General features: G+C 33.5%; 1 protein-coding gene across 1 annotated transcript; it reads right to left on the minus strand.

Annotated features, from left to right (window-relative positions):
* Positions 1–1,551: 1,551 nt before the first annotated feature.
* LOC115988384 (cationic amino acid transporter 1-like) lies at positions 1,552–7,033 on the minus strand. The gene is made up of 2 exons (XM_031111925.1): positions 6,625–7,033; positions 1,552–2,944 (listed from the first exon to the last, which is right to left on the minus strand). The coding sequence occupies exons 1-2, from the start codon at positions 7,031–7,033 to the stop codon at positions 1,599–1,601; spliced, it is 1,755 nt and encodes a 584-aa protein (XP_030967785.1). The 3' UTR covers positions 1,552–1,598.
* Between the last annotated feature and the right edge of the window lie 6,239 nt (positions 7,034–13,272).

The following is a 13,272-nucleotide window of genomic DNA, read 5'->3' on the forward strand; positions in this document are numbered from 1 at the left end:
AGAGTTTTCCCACCAGAGTGGTTCTCCCCGATCATGGGAGAGATCGCATGAGTTCACCAAGTGACTGTCAAATTCTCCTAGCCGACATAGGCATCACAATGCTGTGATGGATGCCATGAGCCGAGCTCTATGAAGAGTGGCTAGGTCGCCATTCTCTGTCGAGATTGAGCGTGCACCAATGTCGAGATGTTTTAACCGACCACCATTCATTTCATACAATGGTAAGGCTGACCTTGTTGAATATATCAGTCATTACATTTAGATGACGTCCTTGTATAGTTAGAATGACACATTTATGTGCAAGGTGTTTCCTTCCAGCCTCGGACCTACAGCTTTAAGATTGTTTAACGGGTTAAGGAAAGGGTCGATTCGTAGTTTTGGTGAGTTAATCCAAGAGTTCGGGGCTCGGTTCATGACTTGTAGTTGGGTGCCCTAACCCGTTGACGTAGTGTTATCCATGAGGATGGGGGTTAGGGAAACCTTTCGGAGTTATGCCAACAGATTGGGACTCTCGCAGGATTCTGAGTTGAGAAGGTGGCTGCTAGCACCTTTAGATTGGGACTCCCACAGGATTCTGAGTTGAGAGATTCGTTAACCATAAGGCCCCCCGAGAGCATGCATCAGCTTATGAGGCGAATAGAGGAGTATAAAAGGCTGGAAGATGATTGACAGCAAAGTAAGGGCAAGGTGCCTGCCATTTCTCAATACGCAAAGGATCCACGGCCTGGGGGCTTCTAGCCGAGGCTGAGGAGGGAAGTGAGAATTCAGGAGCCTAACGCCTGGACCGAGGAGATCTACGTGGCATTCAAAGAGCTCGTTCATAAAATCCTGGAGTGAATTAAGAACGAATCATACTTTCGGTGGCCGAGCAAGATGGGAGGTGACCCAGCAAGAAGGAATTAGAACTTGTATTGCAAGTACCACCGAGAAAAAGGACATACTATCAAGCAGTGTAGAGTATTTAAGGATCATTTGGACCAATTGGTGAAGTCGGGGCACTTAAAGGAATTTGTGGTGGTGTCCGAAAGGCAATGCTACGGGGCAAGCATCAAGAAAAATAAACTTGTGGGATGTCCTAAACAAGTTAAGGTACTTGTGGTGAAGTCCTTTCTTTCTTGTCAGTGGAGTCCTTTTTTCCCTTACAATGGGATGTGGGTCTTATTTGGGACCCAAGAGTAGAGCCCACACCTCTTGTGATGGAAGACAAGCATTGTATAGAAATATGGAATAAGTAATAGGCAAGATATACTAAATGGGTTTTTGATTAGTTAGAAGACATCCAACATTCCAAATAAGTTTCGATATAAAATACTTTTTCCATATAAGGGAAATTTAATTTGTTCTTGTTACTTTCATGGGTGAATGTAATCTACAAAAAAATTGGAAATTTTTGACATGTAAAAGAATTACATTGCAACGAAATTGGTAGAAATTAAAAAGCGTAACAAAAGCCTAGAAAGAGAATTTCTTCTTTCTTTTATGAATACACACATCATCTCCTTCATAATATGAACAGAAACGTTTTGTTTTTCGTTTTTATAGACAATATGAACAGAAACTACATAAACATATGCTTCACACATTTCTTATTAACTTCTCTAATTCACGGCCCCCTCTTCAACATTTTTCATCTGTTTGGCACTGCTAGCTTCCCTGGCTGTGTCATAGGACGCATGTAATCCAAAAAAGAAATAGTAAACAATTATTGCTAGAGTAAATATCCCGAACCTTTCGAATGATGCTTTATCTAAAGACCCAAGAAGGAAAATGTTGATGGCAATTGATAATGATGGCAGCCATGGTACCAATGGTACACCCCAAACTTTTGGTGCCCTGGCCTGTGGAACAAAAAGCCAAAGCCCAATAGTTGACAAGAGCCAAAATGGCAGAGTTACCGCGTACCCAATCCAACCATCGGATGAGGCCCAATAAATAGCAGTCGCGATTGAAGATCCAAGAATAAGGGCAAGAAACGCAACGAACTTGATATGGTTTGCTGTTGTTGTCGCCCCACTGACATAGTATCGACGCACAAGAAGGCCAATAGCCACAAGCATGAAGATAAACAGTGTGGAGATTGAGAGCAAGTTTGAGAGAATCCCAAGAGATGTGAAGAAGGCAATTACTGCAGAGGCTGCAAGCATGACCACTGTGGCATTGACAGGAGTCCCAGTTTTCTCATTCACAATGGCGAGCCATGGGGGCATCATGTGTGTACGTCCAATATGTGTGAGGTATCGAGCTTGACCCACTGCTGCTACAAGCAAAACTGTTGTCATTCCCTTCAATGCACCAGCAGCAACTACGTACTTAGCCCATCCCATACCTACGGCTTCAAATGCCACAGAAAATGGTGCATCTACATCAATATCTTTGTATGATTGCATTAGGCATAGTGTCATAGCTAGTACACAATATATCAATGTAGTAATCACCATTGAACCAACAAGACCAATAGGAATGTCCCGACCCGGATTCTTTGTTTCCTCAGCCATGGTTGCGACGGCATCAAATCCAATATAGGCAAAGAAAAGCACTGCTGATGCTTGGAAGATGCCACGGACGCCAAATGGTGCAAAATCGCTGTAATTTTTGGTGTCAGCTTTCGTAAGGCCTGCAATGATGATGAAGAGAAGGACAGCAATATGGATGATGGTGGCAATGTAATTGAATATTGAGGAGCCCTTTGTGCTCATAACAGCCATAACACAAATGATAGCCAAGACAGCAATGGCAATGGGGTCGAGGTATCTGTAGTCTGGTGATAAACTACGGGCTACAATGCGGAAATCATTTGGGTCGTGGTTCAAGAGTGTGGCAAAGTAGGATGTCCAAGAACGGGCAACCGCTGCTCCACCAATCACGTACTCGAGTAGGATGTTTCCGGCAGCAATGAAGCCCACGAAATCACCCAGCTCAACCCTTAAATAGGCAAATGATCCACCTGAAAGGAAAGAAACTTGTTAATTTGTTCTGATTATTGAGGGGTCGGAACATAATTTTTGTTCAACCGTGCATGTCAAGGTAAAGGATGTTGTCATGAATTCCCATTAACAAGCAATTAACAAATAAATCGACAATATCTCTAAGATCAATAAAGTCTTAAATCAAAACTATCTGTATTACATCCTACTTTTTTAACATTCAAGTGATACGAGACATGTTAACCTCAACCAAAACTTCTTGATATTTATAATACGTTTAAATCTCCATTTTCCAATTATAAAAATGACATAACACAAATTTTTTTTTAAATATATAATATATTCTGAGCGATAAGAATGTGTAATAAACAAGGTTATCCTTAATGGAACTTATTCGTGTGAATATATTTGTATAGGAATTTTTTCTATTATCTATTTATACTAGTGTATAGCCCGTGAGTATGCACAAGTATAATTTAAAAAAAAATCATAATTATACAGTTCAAATTATTCATGATATTAGTTTATACTTTTATTTTAATTATATATTTCTAAAATATGTAATAGTTTCTTTTTATATATATATAATTTAGAATTTAATTACTCTTAGACTTTTCAATTTTTGCACATAATAATTCACTTGCCACAAAAATTAAAAACTTAGATGGACATGTGATGAAAAATTGGACTCCAATTGAAATCCAATTTAGAATCTAATTGGATTTAAACTCTTCGATTTTTACACTCAATAATTCAATTGGCAAAAAATTAAAAATAACACGTGGCACAAAATTGAAAATCCAATTAAAATATAATTAGATTTTTTCTAAGTTTTTACTATATATATATACACATACTAGTGTGTAGTCTCATGCATATATACTAATAAAATTTAAAAAAAAAAATCACAATTATACTTTTTTTTTTTATAGAAGAGATTTAAATTATATATAGTATTAGCTTACACTTTTTTAAATCATATATTTCTAAAATATGTAATGATTTTTCATTATATATATATATATATATATATATATATATATATAATTTAGAATTTAATTGGATTTAGACTCTTTGGTTTTTTTATCCAATAATTTACTTGCCATAAATTTTTTTTAAAAAAATAATGAATACATGGTGGAAAATTGGATTCCAATTGAAATCCAATTTAGAATCTAATTGGATTTGAATTCTTCGATTTTTACACTCAATAATTCACTTGGCACAAAATTAAAAATTAAATAAGACACATGGATTTAAGGTGAACCATATTCAAACGAAAGAAACCGTACATCATTTGAAAGAGTGTGTTTGGCTATATATATATATATATATATGTGTGTGTGTGTACTTATTTTTTCAATTAATAAAAACATTACATATTAATTGTCTGAGGTACCAAACATATTATTAACCTACATATTTCCTTGTGTGTCCCTAAACTTTCTAGTTCTAATTACTAACTTAATCAATTATTCGATTTTTATTTGTCAATCAAATGGCTGAGAGCTTTTTCTTTCTTTACTTCTTTTGTTTGGTTATACATGGCTAATTGCCGACGCAAGCATTTCACAATTCACACCGCTTTTCTGTTAATAAACCTAAATTACACCTTTTTTTGTGTGTGGTATTTATCACAAAAACCCTCTTTACATGAATCATTTACCTAAAAGCCAGCTTTATTTTCAGGACACATCCTTCTTTCCGTAAAAATTATTAGTATATCAATATCAAGGTTTTTTTTTTTTTTTTTTTTTTTTTGAGGAAGAATATCAAGGTTATATTAACAAACTTACAGGCAGATTTTTCTTCAGCTTTTTAGAAAATGAACTTATTCACATGAGCCGAAACAAAAACTTAGCAGGATTAAAATAAAGAATAAGGCACCTTTGTAAAGAGAATTGTGCATGAATTTCTTCCGGTTCTAGTGAAAAAAGACCAATTGTGTGGACTTCTAAAAATTACTTCAATTTCATAATGACGAACTAGGATTTTAAAATCGGCTTTTGGATTCTGAAACTAGGATTGTCCAAAGCATATTCACAATTATACGCGATTAAATATAATATATTCATGAGTGGTGACCGAATTCAAAAATATATGGTCCATAACTCCATATTTTATTATAAAAAACAGCCACCAGTTTCTTGAGCTTACTCTCACGTTGAGAAAGAAACAACTTAGAGCAACCAAACTAAAAATTCTGATAGAAAATTCTAACTGATCAATCATAAAAAGACACCCTTAAATTTAATGCCCTTAAAATATCTATTAACTTTTCTCTTTAATTGTTATTATGATGGTTGAAACCGCTTTTTATAAGAGAATAAATTTGAAAATATTGAAAAGTAATAATAATTGAGTGTTCAAACTAACTTTTTATACTGAATTTTGGAAGTTGTTGATATTCGGTTTTTCTTACTGATGAAATAACCTATTAACAAATTTTTTAAGGGCACCCATTAACCGGATCCATATATAATTAAGAAGGCGATTCAAGTGATGACTTACTATGGAAATGTGCATAAAGTTTTCTTATAAAGCAATTAGAAGGAATCTTATCTAACGGTAATTTATAAAATTATCCACATATATTATCTAAACAAGTTATGTGAGTTATTAAATAGGTTATCAAAAGTTTTTTTTTTTTTTTTTTTTTTTTTAAAGGTCATATAACTAAAAATACTCCTAGATAGTTTTATCAATTGCCATACAATGGGTTGGAAGAATTTTTCTCCAATCATTAAGTTAATTATATATATATATATATATATAATGCATTTCCAAAAACTTGACACCCCTCTAAATAGATAAATAAAGCTCTATTTGTAGAGCATTGAACTGGCCTCCAACAGATACAGCTAAAGCTTAAACATATCAAAAAATATACTCCATCCTTGACTTAAAAAACCAATTTCTCTAAGTCCAACCATTAAAATCAAAGCCCTACGGACAAATCTTTAATTTCATACTAATTAGCCAATTATATATGAGAAGATTGTGTCCACAACATTTTCACAGTATTTTAATAATAAAAATTTTCTTTAAAAAAGTAATGTTAACAGGTAATGTTAACAAGTACTTTCATGGTAATTATTAATAAATCATATTAAGAAAATTTTGACATTATTTTTGTGGAAAATATAAAAAGATGTCAACAAAATTAATTGCTTTATCATTTTCTTATAAAATATTTTTATAAATACTTCCTAAACTAATGCCCTTAGAGCATTTTTTAACATTTTTCTGATAAAAAATAGATGGTAGGTAGTTACTGGTTCTAATTTGAACCTACCTTTAAAATCACATTTTTTTCCTGCTAATAATAGTCAATAACAACATGTTACTTAGGATTTTTGGTGAGGATATATATCCCTTTTTTAATAAATAAGTCAATCACCTAGTTGATTTCCTAATTAAATGACCATTAAAACTTGATAGATAATCATAGTACTAGGAATATAAATAAGGGTGTGGTTTACCTCAAGTAGTTTTTTAAATTGACATCTTCTTTCATTTTAACAAGAAACTGTGATCTTGTCACCCACTAACAACACATTTGTTTCAACGAGAACTAACAAAATGTCAAATTCAAAAACTACTGAAAGTAAGTTAAATCCCAAATTAAATAGATTACTACAAAATTTAAAGAAGCAAAAAGAAAAGAATGAGCTAGATAATATAAGGATGGAATTGGTACCTGCAACTGGGATCTCAACGGCGAATTCAGTGTAGCAAAACACAGAGAGCAATGCAGAGATACCCGAAATGACATAGGACAATACAACCGCAGGTCCTGCATGTTCTCGAGCCTCAAGTCCCGTGAGGACGAAGATCCCAGCTCCAATCACAGCTCCTATACCAAACCATATTAGGTCCCACCACGACAGTGTCTTCTTCATCTCGTGCTGGCTCCGTGCCTTCATATCCACAAGCTCCGTCTCGTCCAACGACCGAGTCAACACTCGATCTTTCAGCCTATGTGGTGTGTCCTTCAATGCCCTCACATAGTTTCCCCAACTACGAAAAGATTCATCTGGGAGAAAATTGTTTTTTACGAACGAGCACCCTCGTTTCCAAACACCTTCCTGCCTTCCGTTTTCTCCCATCCTGATTCAACCTCTCTCTCTCTCTCTCTCTCTATGTGTGTGTGTTTGGTTCCCAAGAATATAGAGAGAAAGAGAGAGATGAAAGTAATAATATAATGAATCTTTTGATGAAGCACACTGCTTGCGCATGAATAATATTGTTTACATATATATAGCTCTAAACAGCACGATTTTATGATCATAAGTACAATTATCTACTTGAATTCTTTTTTTTTAGTACTATTATTATAATTTGATTGTATACTGTTTAAACTAGGTTCTCCAATTAGATTCAAATATTTGATATTATAATTTAAATAGTTTTTAGAAAGATGGTAGTCTTATTGATCAATGTAGCCAAGTGTTGAAATTTAATTGGGAAACCTAATATACTCCATCTAAGATAATGTATCTAAATTTCTTACCCAACTTTATAATTACAATAAAGAGAGGCAATTTGAACATGGACATCCTTATTGGAAAGATTAAAAAGTGTCGCTTAACAATGCATCTACATCACTACATATATTTTTAGTTTGCCTATTAATAAGTAATAATGCGTTGACTATTGATTTTATGAATCACCGTGAGTTGGAGCTACTTTAAAAAAGGATATAATTTTTCTTGAAGTTAGTTTGAAGGAAGATTTCTTCAACTTACTAGATAATAACTTAATTTTTTTTTTAAAAAAAAATTTGTCAAATAATAATTTTTAGAAAGAAAATGAAGAATAATTATGTTTCCCAACAAAAGAAAAAATGTAATTATTTTCATGCATTAACATCAAGGAAATCCATTGGCTTGAATTAAATACCAACTCTAAGGATCAATTACTTTTCAAGAAAGGTTATTCAAATAAGTAAACTTAGATTTGGTTACGAGATCTCTAACAGTTGAAAAGAAATGTTCGAATCACAACTTTGGACACAACTTGTCACATGATGAGTTATGAGTAGTTGAGAAAAAGTGGTGGATCTGTACTTCTACCCAACTTGCCATGACAAGTTGTGGTAAAAATTGTACAATAAGTTGTAGTTCCTAGGATTTCATAGTTAAAATGAAAATTGAAAAGTCAAAGATTCAAGAAATGTGAAAAAAAAAAAAAAGAATGAAAAGGTATCAAAGAGTTTCTCTAATGATTGGTGGAAGAGGAGTGAGTTAGAGAGATTCCAGTATGAGCTATTAACTACAAAAAAGCTGCTTATAGTAGCCTTTTTTTTAGTAGCGTTCAGAAAAAATGCCACTATAGGTATCCTATAGTGGCGTTTTCTGAAGATGCTGCTATAGGGATACCTATAGCTACGTTTAGAGGGCTCTATAGTGGCCTTTTTTTTTTTTTTTTTTTTTAGTTCCCTGATATATATATATATATATATATAGAGAGAGAGAGAGAGAGAGAGAGAGAGAGAGAGAGAGAGAGAGAGAACGTTTAGTCAAGCTGTGGCATAAAACCAGTGTTTTATGCCAGCCAATAAACTCCTGCCACGTGGACAATATTAAGTTCCCACTTAAATCCCTCTCCAAACAGACTGAAAATAGAGAACGAAGAAAAAACTCAAACAAAAGCTCACCACCATAGCCCTCCCTCTTCCATCTTTGCTTGCCTAATCCTCCACCACACCACACACTGGAGCTCACCGCCATAGAGTTTGCCGGAGCTGTGTGTGAGAACAAATTAAGAAAACCCATCTTCCATCTTTGCTTGCCCAAACCTCCATCACACGACACACTGAAGCTCACTGCCACAAAGGTCGCTGAAGCTGTGCGTGGAGCTTGGAAACATATCGAAGCTGCCATGAGCCACGATCCAAAGGTTTTTTTCATGATTTTCCCTTTTTCCCAATTTGGATTTTGAATTATTGATGGGTTTTTCTAGGTTTATGGGTTTTTCTATTTTCTTATTGCTTTTTGATTATTGAACGTAGAGGGTACTGCAAAAACTTCAGTTGAAGGTTTATTTGCCACTATAGATGTACAGGTAATCCTCTCTAGAGTTAGCTTTTTTATTTCTTCAGTTTTCAATTGGTCCTGGACCTGTCAAGACTTATTGTGTCGATTCAGATACCTTACCCAAGACTCTGGTCCAAATGTTGCAACAGTTCAACTAGTGGTCATCTTATTGGTTCAAAAATTGTATTGATTATATATGTTGTGTCTATTAATTATTGCTTGTTGGATTTATGAAGAATTGGGATACATTCAAGGAATTGGTGAGGGGTTAGAATTGAAACTCCAAATTGATAACTTTAGAGGACATATGTTGATAAGAAAGAGTCAGTTGGATTGTGAATTTAGAAGATAATATGAATAAAGCTTATATGCTTGGTTGGGGGTACTCAAATGCCATCACAATTGTAACAACTAATCTTCTCTTAAATGCTTGATTGCTAATGCTTTGAGCAACACTCTCTCTAATATCTTTTTATTGGATTTGTTGGGGTTTTTGTTGGTTGGGTTGTTGGGCTTTTTGTTGCTAGATGCACAAAATGATTGGGGGGTTTTGTTGATCAGGTTTGCTTGGTTTTGTTAAATCATAATGGAGTAGAATGGATGTAAGTAATGGAAAGGAAAAAAGAAGAAATGAATGGAAATGGGGTTTTGTGTTTTACGTAGAAACCACATGGGGTTTATGTATTTTTCCCTTATTTTGTTATGGTATTACTATTAGTATTATGCCATTTTTGGATAAGTAATGGAACTTTATTGACACCAAAAAAATAATTACCCAAGCATATAGGATGTATACAATTGGGGACATTGCCCATGTTTCTAAAGGAAATTGTGATATCAAATTTGTGGTTGTTGCTTTCTTTCTTTTCTTGTTGTCTTTGCCAAGATCATCATTTTCTTTCATTTATAGCACGAAATATTATGCTTTTATTTAATTTAATTTGTTTTGCTTCCTTGCCATAGATTTGTGGTAACTATAGTTGGTGTTAAGGGTCCCTCTGTTATTTTTTTTCTTTAATTTTTTTTTTTTGTTTACTGAACCCTTGGATCTCATTTTGTTTCAATTTTGATATGTCTGATGACTAAGTTTTATTGTTAAGTATAAAGCTTGTTGATTTTGCTTGGGTTTTAAATTTGGGATATTAGCTATGGCTGAATGTGCAGTGATTGAACTAAAAGTGACCTGCTTGTAGTTGGTTTGTGTATAGATCTCTTGGCTTTGGCATTAACCGAGAGTAAGTTCCAAATTTCAGAACATTGGCTGATTTGAATGCCTGATGTGAGTGTGGTAATCATCAAGATCATAGTTGCTACTTGAATGAGCTTTCATATGTAATTGTTTCTTATTAGGATACCCCTTTGCTTATATGGACAATAACGATAGAGATAAGTAACCACACATTTAATGGCTTTGAGTTATCAATTCTTGAGCTAAAATATTTATTTTTGTTGTAATTGTATAAGTATTCTACTATATTTTGTGGTGTTTGTATCCCTTCCTTTGTAGACTTTGTTAATAATTTGAATTTTAGCTTGTAATTATTTAGAGGGAGTCTATGTATGTTGCTTGTATATACTTATCCCAAAAAAAAATGTATGTTGCTTTTATATAGATTTTCTTGTTACTAATACAGTTTGTATCACTTGTCAAATAATAAGTTTACTAATATAGTTTGTTGCTGACTTGAGTTTGTATGATCTCATGCTTGAAGGTGACTACTAATCTATTCCTAGCTCTACAAAATCCAGAGAAATGTCTTTGCCCCTTTTGGAACATTGGTTGAAGACATCCAGTAGAGAGCATCACACTTCAAAAAAGTTTTAGTTTTACAAATTCTTTATGTAATCAAGTAGCTCATGTAATAGCAAAGGAAGCTATCAAGAGAAATTCTAAGGGAATTTGGGTGGAGGAATGCCCCCTTTCCTTCTTAATTCTGTATAGATAGACAAATATATGGTAGACTAGGAAGATATTGTATATGCTCTAGAACATGTCTTGTATGCTAGAGATTTGATATTGTTTCAAAAGCCTTTCAGTCAGAGGTGTCTTATATTGTACTGAGCAAGTTTGCTTTGTTTTGAATTTTTTTTTTTTTCGTAATCTTTGACATAGGTTGTGGACAAATGCTCTAATGATTATTTATATATCAATTGGTTTGGTAATGGTGTACTAGTGTTTTTAGTATACTTTGTACATTTGAATATATGGAATTAGGATACATTTCAGGTTCATAGCTTGTTTTGAAGCAAAAGATCATAAAAAGAAAAATCTCAATGCAAATCATGAATGGAAACAACATATGTTTTTTTTTTTTTTTTTTTTTTTTTTTGAGATATGATTGAAATTCATTCAGCAACAAAGAAACAATACAAAACCAGTCAACACAGTAGTTTCAGAAGCAAGGAAAAACAAAAGGATTAGCACCAATCTAGACCACAACTAGACTTAATTACAAAGAGACCTTAAAGCTTACAAAAGTTACTACAAAAAATCTCACTTGTTAAATTCATAAGAACCTCTTATCACTTATACAAAAGTTGCAAAGGAAATTCAACATGAGATCATTCACTTGTTAAATATGTATCACTAATTGTGCACTTACTGTAACCGAAATTTGTTAAAAAAAGCAAAATAACAGACATTTTAACAATTCTTTTATAAAATCAAAATTACATGGATACTTGTTTAAATTCATAGACAGGTCATGAATTTCGAAATAATACAAGCCAACTAATACTTCTGTACCATACAAACTAAAATTTGACATAATAACAACTCAATTTAGAATAAAAATTGAAATAAAACCTGTCACAATTTAATTTAGAATAATACCTGTCATGATTTAGAATACAAAAAGAGAATTATAAGATTACAAAGATATCTGAAATAAAATCTGTCACAATTAAATATATATATTTTTTAGAAAAGTTTCTAATTGAGAATACATTCACCTGAAATAAAATCTGTTGCAATTCAATTCATAAAAGATCATGTGATACATCTTGAAATAAAATTTGTCACAATTCTTTTGGGAAATTTCTAATTGAGAATACATTCATCTAGAATAAAACCTGTCATAGTTCAATATACAAAAAAAAAAAAAAAAAAAAAAATGGACCCTACATTGGGAATACAAAAAAGAAGATGGTTCTATGTCTATCCACCACAATTTAAACATTATGTAACCAAAAAATATTTGCTTCCCAATCCATTCTCTTGGACACAAAACTTGTTTGTACATCAACTTTCTTGGAATTGTTGTAATGTACAACAAAATACAAAATAAAAAAAAAAAAAAAAAAAAAAAAAGAATGAACACAATTAAAAAAAATTCAATATATTCTAATTAAATGCTAAGTGGTCATACTGTAAATGATGATTGGTTGGGATGTATATGCATAGTAGATGATAATGTAGAAGGATATGTCACAGTTGGCAAAGAATCCTAAAGATGATTGACAAATAAAAAAATGAATAAATAACAAAAACATCTATTACAGATGAAAGTTCAAAAAAACGTGTATAAACACCCTTGAACGTTTAGACCCCCAAATTACAACTTAACCAATTCAAGCAATATGTCAAACAACAAGTGTGCGGAAACTTAACATAAGCTATAATATGGAATTGGATAAAAACTATCTAAGCCAAAACAAACACAATCCACAGCAGATAATAAAAAGGCAAAGATAGAAAGAGGAAGGAAGATGCAAACACAAAGACAACACGCGATGTGTTATCGAAGAGGAAACCGAAGCTCTCGGCGTAAAACCTCTCCGCCGCCCTCCAAGCGGTAAACAATCCACTAGAAAATACAGTTGGGATACATGGACAGCAATAGACCCTCCAAGCCTAATCTACCCAGTGCACCTAAGCCCTCCAAGCTTCTTGCTCCAACGAGGTTGCGCGAACCTTTTTCTTTTCTAACTTCCCGGATTCCGCTACTAGACCGTAGCATCAACCAATGAAGATTGGTTCCTTCCTAACTGCTTTCCAGAAATCCAAACAACTGTCTCACAGTGATGATGATGGTGAGAACCAGGTTTGGTATAATGCCTCTCAAGGATTTGACAATGGAGAGGAAGAGAGTTGAGGAATTTGAAGAGACTCTAATGTATAGATTGTGGGTGAATCAATCTTGTTTTTCTTTAGGGTTTCTCTCTCAAAATTCTCTCTGGAAGCTCTCTTTCAATCGTGGGCAAAAAGGGTATTTATACTGGAGTGGGAGAGGAATGTGAAACGTCAGGTTTAACAAAACAGGGGTGGCTCGCGGCTTGACCTCGCGGCTTGACTAAGTCGCGAGATCCAG

Source organism: Quercus lobata, chromosome 5 (assembly GCF_001633185.2).
Source record: "Quercus lobata isolate SW786 chromosome 5, ValleyOak3.0 Primary Assembly, whole genome shotgun sequence".
NCBI lineage: Eukaryota > Viridiplantae > Streptophyta > Magnoliopsida > Fagales > Fagaceae > Quercus > Quercus lobata.

Bases quoted from the DNA above. Each gene is read 5' to 3' on its own strand.
- LOC115988384 (XM_031111925.1), bottom strand. From the start codon at position 7,033: ATGGGAGAAAACGGAAGGCAGGAAGGTGTTTGGAAACGAGGGTGCTCG. The intron at 2,945-6,624 runs GTACCAATTCCA...CTTTCCTTTCAG, and splicing joins CGTTGAGATCCCAGTTGCAG to GTGGATCATTTGCCTATTTA.